At 39.7% G+C, this 15,359-nt stretch overlaps 1 protein-coding gene across 10 annotated transcripts in view; it reads right to left on the bottom strand.

Annotated features, from left to right (window-relative positions):
* Nucleotides 1-15,359, bottom strand: part of FRMPD1 (FERM and PDZ domain containing 1) — a 118,761-nt gene that overhangs the window by 20,121 nt on the left and 83,281 nt on the right. For 5 of the 10 annotated variants that reach the window (XM_032478014.1, XM_032478016.1, XM_032478017.1 and 2 more), the window contains 4 exons: nt 8,601-8,758; nt 7,650-7,752; nt 5,278-5,323; nt 2,494-2,601 (listed from right to left, as the gene is read on the bottom strand). In XM_032478014.1, the coding sequence (XP_032333905.1) occupies nt 2,494-2,601; nt 5,278-5,323; nt 7,650-7,752; nt 8,601-8,758 (415 nt within the window). Of the gene's footprint in view, nt 1-2,348; nt 2,449-2,493; nt 2,602-5,277; nt 5,324-7,649; nt 7,759-8,600; nt 8,759-15,359 lie in introns of those variants that run through there. The other 5 variants (XM_032478020.1, XM_032478021.1, XM_032478019.1 and 2 more) reach the window with 4 other exon arrangements.

The following is a 15,359-nucleotide window of genomic DNA, read 5'->3' as shown; positions in this document are numbered from 1 at the left end:
CTCAGTCAGGGAGGAGGGATTTCAAACTGCTCCTCTGCTGTCATCTCACTTCTCTGGTTTCGGGTGTTTAGAAATCTTCATCTTTGGACTTCCCAAGTGCAAAATGTTTTCCTTGGGACCTTATTATTCGTGATTTACAAAAAAATACATCCCTAATAACATTATATAACTAATGCCATATACTCCCAATTTTTATTTCTACCTGGAAATAATTTTTAGAAAGTTGTTCTCATAAAACATGTACAATTCTATATGCATTTTTACTCAACACATAGACACTTCTTCATGTGGCTTTAACATTTATAATTTTAAGGGACTTATTAATATTGTATTGAGTTGAAATATTAGAATTTATTTAACCATTCCCCTGCCCTAGGTATTTAACATTTTTTTCAAATTTTTTGCAATTTATATATTGGTATTAGAGATATCTTTAAACACACATATTTTTGCATTGAAATTATTTTATAGGCTAAATTAATAAGAATGTGATCCTTGGACCACTTTTATGGCATTCATTAAGTTTTGTTTTTTTTCTACTCCCGAAGATTAAATCAACTGACAAAGCCGCCAAGCCACCAATTAGTATGAGTGTAGCTACTTTCTCAGTTTCAGCGCTTACATTTTTCTTTATTTGTGCTCATTTACTAAGTATAAAGTGGCACTTCTTAATGTTTTCCTTTGCATTTCTTTAATGGTTAGCAAAGTTAAGCATGTTTCAATTGTTGGTTTCCTTAAGTGAGACAAAGACAAATACTGTATGATGTCACTTATAGGTGAAATCTAAAAAAAAATGAGACAAATTTGTGAATATAATAAGATAGAAACAGACTTACAGTTACAGAGAATGGACTAAGTGGTTACCAGTGGGTAAAGGGAGGAGGGGAGGAACAAAATTTGGGTAGAGGATTAGGAGGTACAAATTACTATGTATAAAATAGATAAGCTACAAGGATATATTGTACAGCACAGAGAATATAGCCAAAATTTTTAAATAACTATAAACGGAGTGTACAACTTTTAAAAATTGTGAATCACTATGTTGTACCCCTGAAACTTATGTAATATTATATATCAACTCTACCTCAGAAAAAAAATCCCCAAATGTTCATTTCCTGTTTCAGATCCTTCTAAGGTCTTAGTATGTTTCAAGCGAGAAAGCTTAGCAACTGACTTTATCATCTTTTAAACACTTGAGAGGCTGAAGGGCTCGGTCACAAGGATTAGCTCTCACTGGCTCAGCTGTCTCTGCCTTATGCAGCTGATAGAGACGTGGTACCCTGAGCTGCAAGTCTCCCCAGGGGATCTGATCACATCTACAGAACCCTTATTCTCTACCAGGCCTGTTAGTTGGGTCTAGACCCTCTTTCTCATTACTGTGCACTATCTTCAAAACACTCATTGAATAAAAATTTAACTTGCTAAAGAGATTTGATCTATTTTCACAAACATGAAAACACAGAGACTCAATAGATTGCTGATCTTTTGTGATTAATGCACTATGCCTCCCACTAGCCCCTTCCTAAAACAAATTCACCTTTTACTCTCAAGTCTAACTGAAGGTGGGGTCTGTTAAGTAGCAGGACAAGAAGAAAATAAGGGCTCTCCAGACATTGAACCAGATCACCTGGCTCCTGTGTTAAAATGGCCATGACTCCCCATTAGATGGGCCTCTACAGTGAGAAGACCAGATAAGGACAAGCTCTGATTTGGAAGTTTCAAAGTATAATATTGATCACTGAATTCAGAATGGCAATAGTTATAGACCATCAGGGGAAAAATATTTAAATAATGAATATGTAAGTCTTTTATCCAGCAGTCACATTAAAAACATCAAATTCTAGCTAACATTTTCCCTTTACAAATTTGTCTTCTGAAACCCCATATCAAACCATACCAACCCTGGGTATTTCCATACCAAAAAGGATACCACAGTAGAAAAGAGAAGAACTAAAGTCACATCTGTGCCCCTGTATTTTCTAGCTCTGTGATCTCAGAGGTTAAGTTAATTCTCTTAACCTCTCCAAGCCTCTGCCTCCTCTTTTGTTAAAATACCTCCCTTGTAGGGTATTGTGATGACTAAGTATTATGTACCCAACATGTTTAGGGTCACATAATAGAGGTTCAATAGCTAAGAGGCTCTTTTAAAAAGAAAGCAACCCCACCACCACTGCCATCACTACTGTCAACGCACCAACTTCAGAGGGAATACTAAATCTGAAGATTCAGAATGAGAAATGAATAATTGGAATCTGTGGAAATTTCAAGGGCAGGAAAATCGAGTCACAGGATGACAGAGAGCCAAACCCAGTGTTTCTCTCCCCATCCATGGTTTGCAGGTGCCTTACTAAGGGTGCGCAGAGCCTCCAGCAAGCCCACTGCACTCCCCCTGCGTCCTCTCCACGCTGCGGATTCCAGAGTCCCCGGGAGACAAGTGCAGGAGGCAGCTTGCCTGCTTCATGCAGTCATTTAATCCCTTGACCAGGGACACACCTGGCTGTGTCCGCTGACAAGCACTTCCTCCGCAAAGTGCACCTTCACGGGGTTGGTCTTCAGCCTCGCCCTCTTCTCCTCCGTCAGGAAGGAGGACTTGGGGACTCCCTGCAAAATATTAACAGGACACAATTTAGAACAGGACTTTCAGACAAGCATCTTCTCATTTCTCAAAAAACAAAAGCAAAAACTCTGACAGCTGTTGAGAATTCAATTAAAACCCACAGAGAATGATGGCATCCTACTAAAGACCACTTTTCATAAAATCCATGGCTCTCAACATAGACTTGTCTGAGAACAAATGAACATTCAATATGGTGGCCAAAGGCTGTGGTATGAGGAAGACAAAGAAAACTGGCCTGTGAACAAGCAGACCTGAATTCCAACACAAGTTCTGCTACTCAACAGTTGCGAGAACTACTTCAAATGCAAATTCTTATGGAAGTAAACCAATTGTGTGTGTGTGTGTGTGTGTGTGTGTGTGTGTACATTGCCTCTCTTTGGCTTTCAGTCTTCTCTTATGCACAATATGGGGGTTGGACCAGAACATCCCCACAGGGCTCTCTGAAGCTCTGACTCCTCTGATTTATCCTTGGCCCTTCTTTGCTCTGCTCATCTTTTGGGTGGTGCCCTCTTTCTCCACAGGTAAAAAGAGTTATCACAGGTTGGTATGAGTCTGTGGTGAAGCCCTTGGCCTCGACCATATCAGGCTAAATTGTGACACTTAACGAATAGCAACTTGCATGATTTAGACCAACAGGATGTGATCTTCCTGGAAATCCTGATATGCTATTTCTAAGCCTGGCATCCTATGTTTCCTTGGTCTGGATAGTCCTTCAGGCCAGCCTCTAGAATGTTTACATGTATAACAGCCCCAGGATGGAGCTCTGAGCCACAGTCTGTGTGGCTGAAGAAAGAGAAACACAACAGAAGTCAAAGAAACTGCTGGAAACAATGCTCATAGACTCAGATAACACCAGGCCCCTGCCATGAAGAACATGAAGTAAACAAGTTACCTTGAGATTTTAACTCAAGAAGATAAATGTGATTTGTGGGTAACTGGAACCTTGGTGTGACAGAGGTCATGACTATGATTTAGTATCTCAAATACATAGTTTGCTTTAAAAAATTTAGTAGAAGGAGAGGGGGAAATAGCAGTGTTCCCGGAGAAGTAACGTGTGTGGTAATCCCTCCACTGGAGAAATTACTTAACCTCAATTTGCTTTCTTTTTCAATCAATCAGAAGAGATTGATGGAATAAGGCAAAGAGAAAGTTACAACCTAAAATTAAGCAATGAGACTATCAGACTGCTTTGAATGAGTTCAAAACTCATACCTGTGAATCGAGGGGGCTGATGGGCCTATTATATGAAACAATTGGCATCATCCACAGAACAGAGAATGGAGGAAATACTAGGAGACTAAAGATGATTAAGTATAAATTTCCCAGAAAATGAATATAGAAGAGTCAGGAAAACACATATGGGTATGTTTGTCTTTAATTCTTGGCAAAATCCAAGACAAGATAGGGTCAGAAAGCTTTCAGACACTGATCACTAATAACCAACATAAAGGGAGGGTATAGCTCAGTGACAGAGCACATGCTTAGCGTGCATGAGGTCCCGGGTTCAATTCCCAGTACTTTAACTGAAAAAAATAAAAATAAATTTAAAAATTTAAAAAACTAATATGGAATTACTAAGATTTTAGATTTTAAGTTTTATCATTTTCTTTATTCTGCTTTATGTTTGTGTTATTAGCCTTTCTTTCCTACTTCTTGCACTGACTGGACCTATTTCCTTATTAAATAATAAAATCACTTTTAAGGCTATGAATTTTACTCAGAGTATAGTTTCAACTGCATATAATAAGTTCTAAGAAGTAGAGTTCTAAATTTTAATTATTTTCTAACCAGTCTATTATAATATTTTTGCTTTTCTATTTGACTCCATCTTTAGTTAGATAGCATTTTTATTCCAAATGGGTAGTTTTAATTACATTTTTGATAGTTATCAATTTGTATTTTATTATATTCTGGGAAAGGGAATTATAGAGTTGCTTATCTAAGGAATTTATTGAGTTTTTATTTTGGTAGCCGGGGATGCGGTCAATTAGATTAAACTGTTAAATGCATTATTAAAATTCTCCAAACCCCTATTTATTTTTTTGTCTATTTGTGGCTAAGGCTAAGAGGTACGTACTAAAGTCTCTCAGAAAGAATTTTCTGTCAACTTTCCCTCCTTGGTAGTCTTCTCTTACAGTTTGATTATGTATAGTTCCTTGTATCACACAGAAAGGACACCCAGGCCTGTGGTGGTTCAGGATGGCTGTGGCCTCCCTGTGCATCATCTCTGCCACACTTTGCCATGTGCTGAACCTCACAGCTGATCAGACACGTTCATGTCCAGCACCTTGCTCATAACAACCCATTAGATACACAAGGCAGTTATTGTTGCCATCCCTGTTTTACAGATGACTTCTCCACAGTGACACCACTCAGATCTGTCTTGAAACTCCTAGTTTGGTACCCTGGTCATCCCACTCTGCATAATCACGAGTCTGTCTCCTTAGCTGGACCATGAGTTCTTGAAGCCTGGACCCACATCTGTTTCCTCCACAACACTGGCACAGAGGCGGTCCTCAGGCAACACCGACTGCCCCGGCAGCTGTCCCCTGTGCCCTTTGCCTTCCCCGTTTATTCTATGACAGATATTCCACTAGGGGTACAGAGTCTTGGGGCCAAGGAGGGTGAAACTAACACACAGGAAATAGAAAGAGATTTACCGACGTGCAGCGAACAACTGTGATTGAAAGAGAATCTTCAGCTTCCCTGAAAAAAAGGATAAAGACAAAAAAAGTCATTCTGGGTGATACATCTGTGTGTGTGTGTGTGTGTGTGTGTGTGTGTGTGTGTGTGTGTGTGTTAGGGTCAAAAAGACTGGCAGAATTACAAAGCAGCGTCTCTTGCCTCAGCTTTTTTTGACTCAGCAAAATTGAGAAGGATGTTGAGAAAGAAGGACCTGATCTGTGAAGGAACGTGAGCTGTCCTGAGTGCCGCTTCTTCCTGGAGAAAATCTTCAGATACTTGCCTCTGTCATCTAGTCTATACCTACAGCCACTAAATTAAGTCACTTAGCCTTAATTTAGTCTATATGATGGAAAACTCATCCAGTTGCTATGACCCCGAGCTAGGTTTATGTCCAAAAAAAATTTTTTAAGAGAAAACATAGCAATAATACAGATCAGGGAAATATGCTACTTCAGAAAACAGACTAAACATTCACTAAATAGAATAAATGAATGTGCATAACATTTATCAGAAAAAAGCCAACCATTTTCTGGTGTTTGGGCACAAAGTCAGTATCATGAGCCCAACCATGTAATCAAATATTAGGCATTTTCATTTTCTTATCATTTCCTAGATTCCCAGAGCGATCAAATCAACCAGATAAGTGCCAAACTTCCACTTCGTATTAGAAGATAGAACTGAAATATTGATTTGTATACTCCTTTTTCTTTGCCACTGCTACACAGAGAAGCAGTGTGCAAAATAATTTCATTTGACTTCTCACAATATGAACATTTAGGCCAATTGCTGCCAGTGTGTTACTTCCTCAAACAGATAAACTCAACACAAGATTTCTAAGTGTCTGGGGATCACCTCTTTTCCATTTTACAGAAGAACAGACCTCTTCCAAGAGAATTCACAACAAACCAATATCCAGGTGCTCTCAAATGGACAGCCTGGCCTCACAGAGAGTTGGAGGAATTAGAGACATTTTATTGGGTTTTTTGTTTTGCTTGGTCTTAGAAGTGGTGATGACACTGGGAACTAAGCTAAAAAAATAAGCAGTCCCAGCATTTCCACACGCGGCTTATGGCAGAGAGCACAGATTCAAGACTCAAACTGGCTAGCAAGTCTTTAATGGCTCACCCTTCCAGGAGGAGAATAACCCCTGAACTTACCGTGTCAGCACCAAGACCCTCCATCATCTGGGCCTCACTTCCCATAGGCATCGATGCCTTACACAAATTGAAGTGCTCAGCGCCTGCTACTCCCCTCCCAGTCACTCCTGCTTATCACTTTGCCTGGACCACTCTCTACCTCCATCTTTGTGGGCCAAATTCTACTCAGCATTAAAGGGACATCTGAAATATTTCTGGACTCTTCTCTGGTTTTTTTGTTTGTTTGTTTGTTTTATGGGAGAGAGGTCATCAAGGTTTATTTACTTATTAATGGAAGTTCTGGGGATTGAACCCAGGACCTTGTGCATGCTAGGTATGCACTCTACTACGGAGCTATACCCTCCTCTCAGACTATTCTCTGTTTTGTCAAACCACAACTTCCTCACAAGTTGGGGAATCGCCAGTGTTTACAGCCCCTGTCCTCTGTTTCTCCTGATGCACTGTCTCCCCTCAATCTCAGTGGGGTGTGCACCAGCTGTAGCTGCACCTCTAGCCTGTACAAGTCCAGGAAGTGGAGTCCCTTGGCACCACAGGGTTCCTTGCCCAGAGAAGGTGCTTAATGAAGAGATCAGGGTTCACGTTCCCTAGACACCCCAATTCTGGTCTACTGCTTTTAATTGTAAAGACTTTTGCTCATTAGTCAGAGTTGGATCTAGCCTGACAGAGATATTAGTAGCAGTGAAAATCTAAAATTCGTTTGCTGGAATTGATCATCTTTGAGAAAATCACCTAATAATTTGGACAGTAAACTGCATGATTTCCATAACCATATTTCATTTTTGTAAAATAAAATCACCACGTCCTTTCCTAGCTGCCCCACCCAACCACCCACCTTATTCTCTGGCAGTCCTGAAGCGAGATTAGGTGTGGTTGAGAGGATTCTATTTTCTACACTCTGATGGATTCTCTGCAATCTTGAGCTGTATGTGTGTGTGTGTGTGTGTGTGTGTGTGTGTCACTGCAAGGGACTGACAAATATAGCACCTGTGCCTCCCAATCACGTCTGTAGGCAGGTGAGAGAGAGCAGATAGTAACCAAGATGGAATTCTAAAATGAGGCTGTTGCTACTGCTTTAAAGGAGACTGGATCTTACTTAAATCACAGGGAGATCAGTTAAGGCATTTCTGTCACCCATCTTTGCTCTACAATAATCTGTGCAACTCTGTGGATGATGGAAGACAATTTAGTACCTCAGAATATCGACTGCTCGTTCACAGGAAAGGTCTTCGGCGGGCTCATCGTTCATTTGGAGGATCTGATCACCAGGGAAAAGCTTGCCGTGAGCGGAACCTCCTGTTGGACAGAAAAGAAGTCACTGGTGCTTGTGCCAGGGGGGCCCAGGCCCCACGTGTCACTGCAGCACACCTAAATGGCAGCCTGATCCAGTCTCCAGGGCACCAGCTCGCCCTACCCCTAGCCAGGCTTGGGCTCACGGGGATCTCAGTTTTCCCGTTTACAAATCACGGATAATGTACTACAATCCATCACCTTCAAGGGATTGTTAGGAGACTGTCTGGGGAAAGAAGACTAGCAGAAACCCTCTGAATCAACGGAGCTGGCCAGCAAATCCACTACATTCATCTCTAAAGAACTCTCGGATGTGTGTGTGTGTGTGTGTGTGTGTGTGTGAGTGCACATTTAAATTAATAGATTTTTAACTAGTCCCAGATATAACATCAATACACAGCTGAAGCATGAAAACAAACACTAGACCCTTCCAGTCTGCTCCTCTTCACCCTGATGCAGCCTATATTTTAGAGACTCAAGTGAAAACAAATCAATAATTTCTATTACTGTCTGACCAGAAACTCTCCCCAGCTCAGAGCATGCAGGGTTCAGAGAGGAGAGCCTGATGATCCAAATACTGTCACCATCCCTGAGACTGGCTGGGGGCGGCACGGGTGGGCAAAGCCCTGGCTGAAGCCGTGGAGCAGGGGTGCAAACAGCAAGTGGGCCCCTCCCTCCCAGCACCATAGGAAGGTGCAAAGTCCAAGAGAATTAGGTCAAAATTACTGCCCTTTCTAACCTTTTTAGGGTAGCATTTTCTGCATTATGTTAAAGCACAGAGAGATGGGAAGAGAACCGGGGCTATTTCCCCGCAAGAAGCCAGAATCCTTTCTTGTTTCCCAGGCAGCCCCTACCTGCTGTGACGGCCACCACTGTTAGGGGAAGGGTCTCAGAAATGTGAAATCCATAGTCTTGGAGGAGGGCATCTTTGTCTATTTTTACTGTGTGTTTGACAGGGATGAGGGTCTGGGTTGGGATCCCGGGCGGCCCATCAGCTGCAGCAACTTTAGCCCTGGAAGAGAAGGAGAATGTAAAAAAAGACAGAGAGAGGATTCTAGTTGGTGGCCACAAACTGGGTCAGCCCCTCCTCCTGGAGAAGGAAGATGCAGAGCTAGCTGAGTGGGCACCAGCTCTTCTCTTGGGAGAGAGAAGACACAAACACCAGTAGATAAAATAGTAGGACACAGCACCATGCTCTAAATAAAAGAGAAGTCATGAAGTGCAATGGGTACTCAGAGAAAGCAGAGAGCAGTTTTAACTTTGTTGGGGAGGGGAGAAGGAATCAGGGAAGCATTTGCTACCTGGAAGAGGTGGCAGCTGAGAGATGCTGAGGGTATACCTACATAGCCCAAATCCTGGCACACAGAAGATATTCAGTAATTGCTGATGAGTCAATGTATGCATAGATGTATAGATGGGTAGGTGGATGGATGCACACATGATAGATGGATGGATGCATGGATTCATAGATGGATAGATGCATGGATGGAGGCATGGGTGTTTGCATAGATGGATAGATGCATGGATACATGGATGCATGGATGGATGGATGGGTGGGTACATGGATGGCTAGATGGGTGGATGAATGGATAGATGGACAGGCATTCCAGGCAGAAGGCACTGCTTCAGCAGAGGTATAGAAGAGGAAACACATGGACTGTGAATGAAAACCAGGAGTTGCTCAGTTTGGATGTCTGATGATGATTAATTTTATAGGTAGATGATTTCTTTGGTGATTTTTTTCTGTTTTTCTTTATGATGAATGTTGCTTCCCCTTCAACTTTGTAACTGTGAGCATTCCAATATAAAATCCCAGATAGCAAGAACTTCCTCTGTATTAATTGTTAAAAACATGGATGTTCTCTCTATATATAAAAGCAGGTAACTTGAAAGTTGTATTTTCTATCTCTCAACACCACATAGTGAATTTACGAGCTAGGTTTCATTTATCTGTAGCAAATGATTTTTACCCCCATAAGAGTCAGTGGTTCTTTCTAAGGAAGGTCAAATAGTGATGGGATAAGGTGTTTACTGTCCTTATAAACAACAGATGTGGAGGAGTAACAGCACCCTCTGCATTCTGCAGTTAAGGTCTTTTATTCTCATCCATTTACCAAACACTGTCAGGAACTCTGCCTAATGCATTAGGACCCCACTTATCTGAAAATCACCTCTCTGTCATTTATAATAATCTCAAGTTTCAACAAGGACCAGGAAATATTTTAAAAAACTGCTTCATGGAGCCAAAATGCAAGTGACAAGTCCAAGTACAAAGCCTCATGCATGTTATCCATCAAGGAGCTCCCTTAGGAGCAAGGACAGGATTTCTTCTAGGCAAGAACATGGGTAATACTGAGAAGAGCTGGAAGACAGACCTAACAAGAGGGAAAAAGCAGAAAATTCTGAAAATTTATACTGAATAAAACCCATAGGTATTCCTGATTTAAAAAAAAAAACTATAAAGCTCTGAAAGGAACTTTCTAAATATAATAAATAATATATTACACTGAAGGGCAAAAATCAACATTTGCATTCTTTCATAAAAAGCAACAGGAAGGATACCCTAGACATTACTCCTATTTACTGTAGCAGGAAAAATGCCTGGAATAGTTACCAGAGAAGGAAAAATGATGAGGAATAATAAGCATAGGAAATGGAAAAGTACTACCTTTTATTTTTCAAACAGATGATGATCTACATCTAGAAAATGATCACAAAGAGAATTACTAGTGCTTAAAAAAATAAACTTAGTGGAGCTGCAGGATAAACACACAAAACATAGCCAGAAAAAGCATCCAACAGTTCATTAAAAACAGAGTAGCTGAATGTGTATTAGGCGCTAGGCGCTCTTAATGAGCTGATGCAATAAAGGAAGACGCACGTAAAACTGATGCTGGATTTCTGGTTGGGAAGATTACATGAAAAGAAGTCCTGAACAAAAATACAGATTTGATGGAAATCCAGATTAAAAAAACAAAAACAAAAACAAAAAACTTGGTAATAGCAGCAGTAACAACAACAATAATCATTAATGGCATTTACTGAGCACTAACCATGTACTGGGGGGTGATCTCACTTACTTTCATAGCTCACTTGACCCTCATAACAAACCTGTGAGACAGGGATGATTATTACCCCTATTTTATAGATGAGGCTGAATCTTGCTTTGAGAGACTTTAACTTGCTTAAAGTCACATAGCTGGGGAGGGAGTTTCAAAGTGGGGAGATTTTCTTCGAGGGTAGTGTAGCACCACTTCTGGAGCAGTGCTGATCAAATGAAGGATAATACAAGCCACATTTGTAAGCGTAAGTTTTCTAACAGCCACCTGAAAACTGGGGTGGAGGAGGGGGAAGCAAGTGATTTTTAATACATTTTTATTTAACCCAATGTATCCAAAATACTATCCTTTCAACATGTAATCAATAAAAATAAAAATCATTGATGAGATATTTTGCACCCTTTTTTTCATATTAAGTCTTCAAAATCCAGCGTGTATTTTATACTTTCAAAATGTATCAAGTGAATTAAGTCAGAGAAAGGCAAATACCACTTCTCCTTCCAGTGGGGAGGGTACAGCTCAGTGGTAGAGTGCCTGCTTAGCATGCATGAGGTCCTGCGTTAAATCCCTAGTACCTCCAAAAATAACCAAAAACCAAAAAACAAAACAAAAAAACTCTTCCAGAGCATCTTCTAAACTGTGGTTCAAACTCCTTCCTAAGGAAGAATTCAGATTATTCTGCCCCAACAGCTCCCCATTACCCTCAGGATAAGAAGTTTAACTCCTCAACCTTATCCTCATGGCCCTATGTCTTTAGGTCTCAGGCCCTGGCCAACATTCCCCACCACTCCCCTTCCCAGGCCTTCACACCAGCCTAATCTTACCTGCTGCACCAGTTTTACATCTGGACCTCAGTTCATGCAGCTGCCTCACAGGAAAATATGAGGCCGATCAAAGCCTAGCTCAAGTGCCACCACTTCCAAAAAGCCTTCTCTGATTTCCAAGCCAGATACAAGTTCTCTCATCTCGGAGCTCCAACTCTCTCTTATGGCTCAGAGCACCTCAGCCTTCAGTAATAGCTATCTGATTCCATGTACCACTGCCTCTAATAGACTGTAAATTCTTGGAATGCAGGAACCATTTTTATCCACCTTTGTATTTCTCAGAGTGCTGAGTGAAGCGCTTTGCCCACAGAAAGCATCTGTGCTTATTAGGTGAATACATGAGTAATACGCTGTATAAAGGGAGCATGATATAAATTAGCACCTCTAATATGATTAGCAAAGGTGGAAAATGTATATATAACCACTAATAAACAGCAGACGATTTGCATATTTGAATTTAAGTAAGAGTTCAATGTTTGCCATTTGTCAAGTTTGCTTAATTTGATATGCAGCTCAGTCTTATGACCATCGTCCTAATCAGGACCATCTTCTCCATGTCCCAGAGCTCAGTAAATTGTATCAGGAAGATAATGCTCAGTTTCTCAAGCCAGACTCCTGGGAGTCATCCTTGACTTTACCCTGCTCTCACCCCTAATATCCTATCAGTCACTACTCCAAAAGATCTCCAAAGATGTCCATTTCTCTCTCTCTCCATGGCCACCATTCTATTTCAGGACCCTGCCTCCTGTCCTGAAGACAGATTTCTGCAACAGTCTTCTACCTGGTCTCCCCACTTTTCATTCTTATCTCACCTGAATGATTCTCCATCCAGCAGCCAGACTGATTTCATAAACACAACCCTGCTCACATGTCTGCCCTGACTGAATGACCTAATCCCAAATCCTTACCATGGCTTAATACACCCCTGCCCACCACTCTAGCCTCTACAACCAAGACATTTGTTCTCTCAGTATTTTTGTTCCAGCCAAACAAGTCTCCTTTGAGTGCTTCAAGTACACAAGCTCTTCCCTATGCTGAGAATATCCCCCAATCCCTGACCTTCACACTCTCTAGAGATTTCCCAAAACACCCAACCATACGCTTTACCTGCCCAACTCTACTCTATCTTCTGGTTTTGGCAGACATCTCTCTGTCTCTGTGATGAACACACCCACAAAACCTATGCATCCCTTTTTGAAATATACATCATATTTGTAATGACCAGTGTGAAGTCTCTTACCCTCTCTAGACTAAAGCTCATATGGCAAAAAACATGTCTTTCTTGCCCCGTGTGCTGAACTCAATGCTAGGCATAGAGTAAGGCTTAACAAGTGTTTGGAGAACAAAAGAAAAACACAAACCTTACCCCATGGTTAAGACAGAGTCCATGTGGATGCTTTTCAAATGGGTAGGCTTCATTTGTCTGACTTGTCCATCTGGAAGGGTTTGTTCCTCAACAGTGGTAGACAAACGAGGCCCCACTGTGTTGACTAATCTCTGGACAGTGTCAGCAGCTTTGGCCCAAAGTCTGGATTTGACATTTTCCCCAAAGGCCACATTTCAGCTTTTGTTTGGAAAAGGATTGCTTAAGAACAGGAGGCCTCTCCTCACAAAGAATGTTCAATATTTGACAAGGAACTGAAGGAAATGATCTCTGTAGCAAAATTTCCTCCTCTGTAGAATCTTATAAATATCAAACTAAGTGCTGACAATCCAAAAACCTATGTCTGCTGCCTTTGTAATGGTTTCAAATCACAAATCTCAGGTCATTCCTTTGACTTTACATTGGCTCAGTATAAGACCTGCGGCTACACTAATGGAATTTCTGTCAGATATGTGGATCAAGCCCAAGGTAGAACTAAGAAAAATGTTAAATTTATCATGAAAATAGCCTTGTGTAGACTAATTCTATATTTTATGGGTCATAAGTTCATATTGAGATTAATAACATTGAAAAAGAAAAATACCAGATGGAGATAGATTATGCTTCATTCTTTATCTGCTCTCTGATAGGCTGGAAAATATATTTTTGCTTCTATCTTGTAACAACAAAGAATTCACTTTTGCATTCCAGCAGGATGTGGAGAAACTATTTTGAATCTATGTTTAAACACTGTATTATGTTTAGCTTAAGTGATTTTAAAAGCTAAAGTCTGATATAAGCTGGATTTTTAATCTAAAGTTTATTCAGTGAAAGAAGAAATAGAAGTGGCAGTCTGTACCAGAAAGAAATGTATCATGTAGTCATAATCACAGGACTATGCTCGTGGCTGTGACAGTCTCTAGGGGACCACTGAATGTGCATATTGTGAGCAGAGCACTACTGGGCGAAGGCCTACGGTTGAAAGGAGGAGAAATCATTCCATTACTACTTTAAAAAGGAGGTTTAGAAGACAATGGCAACTCTGCAGATGCAGTGAAGGAGGCTTCTAACCTGTTCTCCTCGAATCTTTCCACTTTTGCCCACCAGTTGAAAAGCAATAAAATAACTGGTACCAGAAATGGTCTTTTTAGATCATTAGGAGTATTAGAAAGATCAAAATACCATTCCTATTATTTTTTTTTATTTTTTAATCAAAGTATAGTCAGTTTACAATGTTGCATCAATTTTTGATGTACGGCATAATCATTCCTATAATTAGTAAAGAGTATTTATGGTTGAAATAAACAAGTCAATTTAGAAAGAGTGTAAAATCAATAGCGAGGGCTTCTGACACCGAGATGCCATGATGCATGTGTGTGCGCATGTGCACAGTGTGCATAGGTATGCCTATGAGTACATCTATGGGTGTGTGCATGTGTGTGCAGACATGTGCATGTGTGCTCATTAGTATTAAGAGTCAAGATAAATTGAAAGAAATCTTTTTAAGCCCTTTAAAACCAAGCACCAAGAAGAAGGCATCAAATTCATTAAGTTCTTTATGTTTCTTTAAATCTTGCTCTATAAAACCAACACTTCCAGATTAAGAATAAGAGAATTCAGTAAATCTTATGTAGAACTGTTTTAATAACACAATAAAATCATTATAAAGTTCAAATGGAAGAAAAGGCAGGTAAGAGTGAAAAAATGGAAAATGAAGAGTAATAAAAGTCTAGTTTAATAGATAATAAATGTAGTTTTAATACAAATGTTTTAAAACAGGCAATTAGATCAATGGAATAAAATAGCTAGCCTAGGAAGAGATACAATTTCTCACTCACAGACATATGAATTTCATATATGATCAAAGAAGGGTCGTAAGTCAGTGAAGAAAGGAAAGCTCACAGTTAATGGTAATGCAAATAGCACTTATTATTTTGGAAAAAATCAAGTTAGAGTTATAGTATATTTATATTTATATTATATTGTATATAATATATTATCTACATAGTATATTGTCTATAATATATTATATTGTCTATATAATATATTTAATTATATATTATACTTAATTATATATATATCATGTTGTATGTATTATATTTACATATAACAAAATATTATAATATATTATAATGTATTTATATTAAATATTAAATATTAAATATCTTAAACTATCAAATTGAAAATTAATTAATTAAATTAATTACTAAGTGAGGATTTTCTAAGCTTAGAAGCAATCAATCACCAAGAGAATAAAAATAGAAACTTGTAGGAGAGAAAAAAATGGTATAATTAAGTGAGAAAGTATTCTATAATGTGTCTTTGTCATTTTATCACCTCCCTAGTTATACAAAGCTGTTAAGAAGA

Source organism: Camelus ferus, chromosome 4, assembly GCF_009834535.1.
Source record: "Camelus ferus isolate YT-003-E chromosome 4, BCGSAC_Cfer_1.0, whole genome shotgun sequence".
Classification (NCBI taxonomy): domain Eukaryota; kingdom Metazoa; phylum Chordata; class Mammalia; order Artiodactyla; family Camelidae; genus Camelus; species Camelus ferus.
This window is presented reverse-complemented; position numbering and strand designations above follow the sequence as displayed.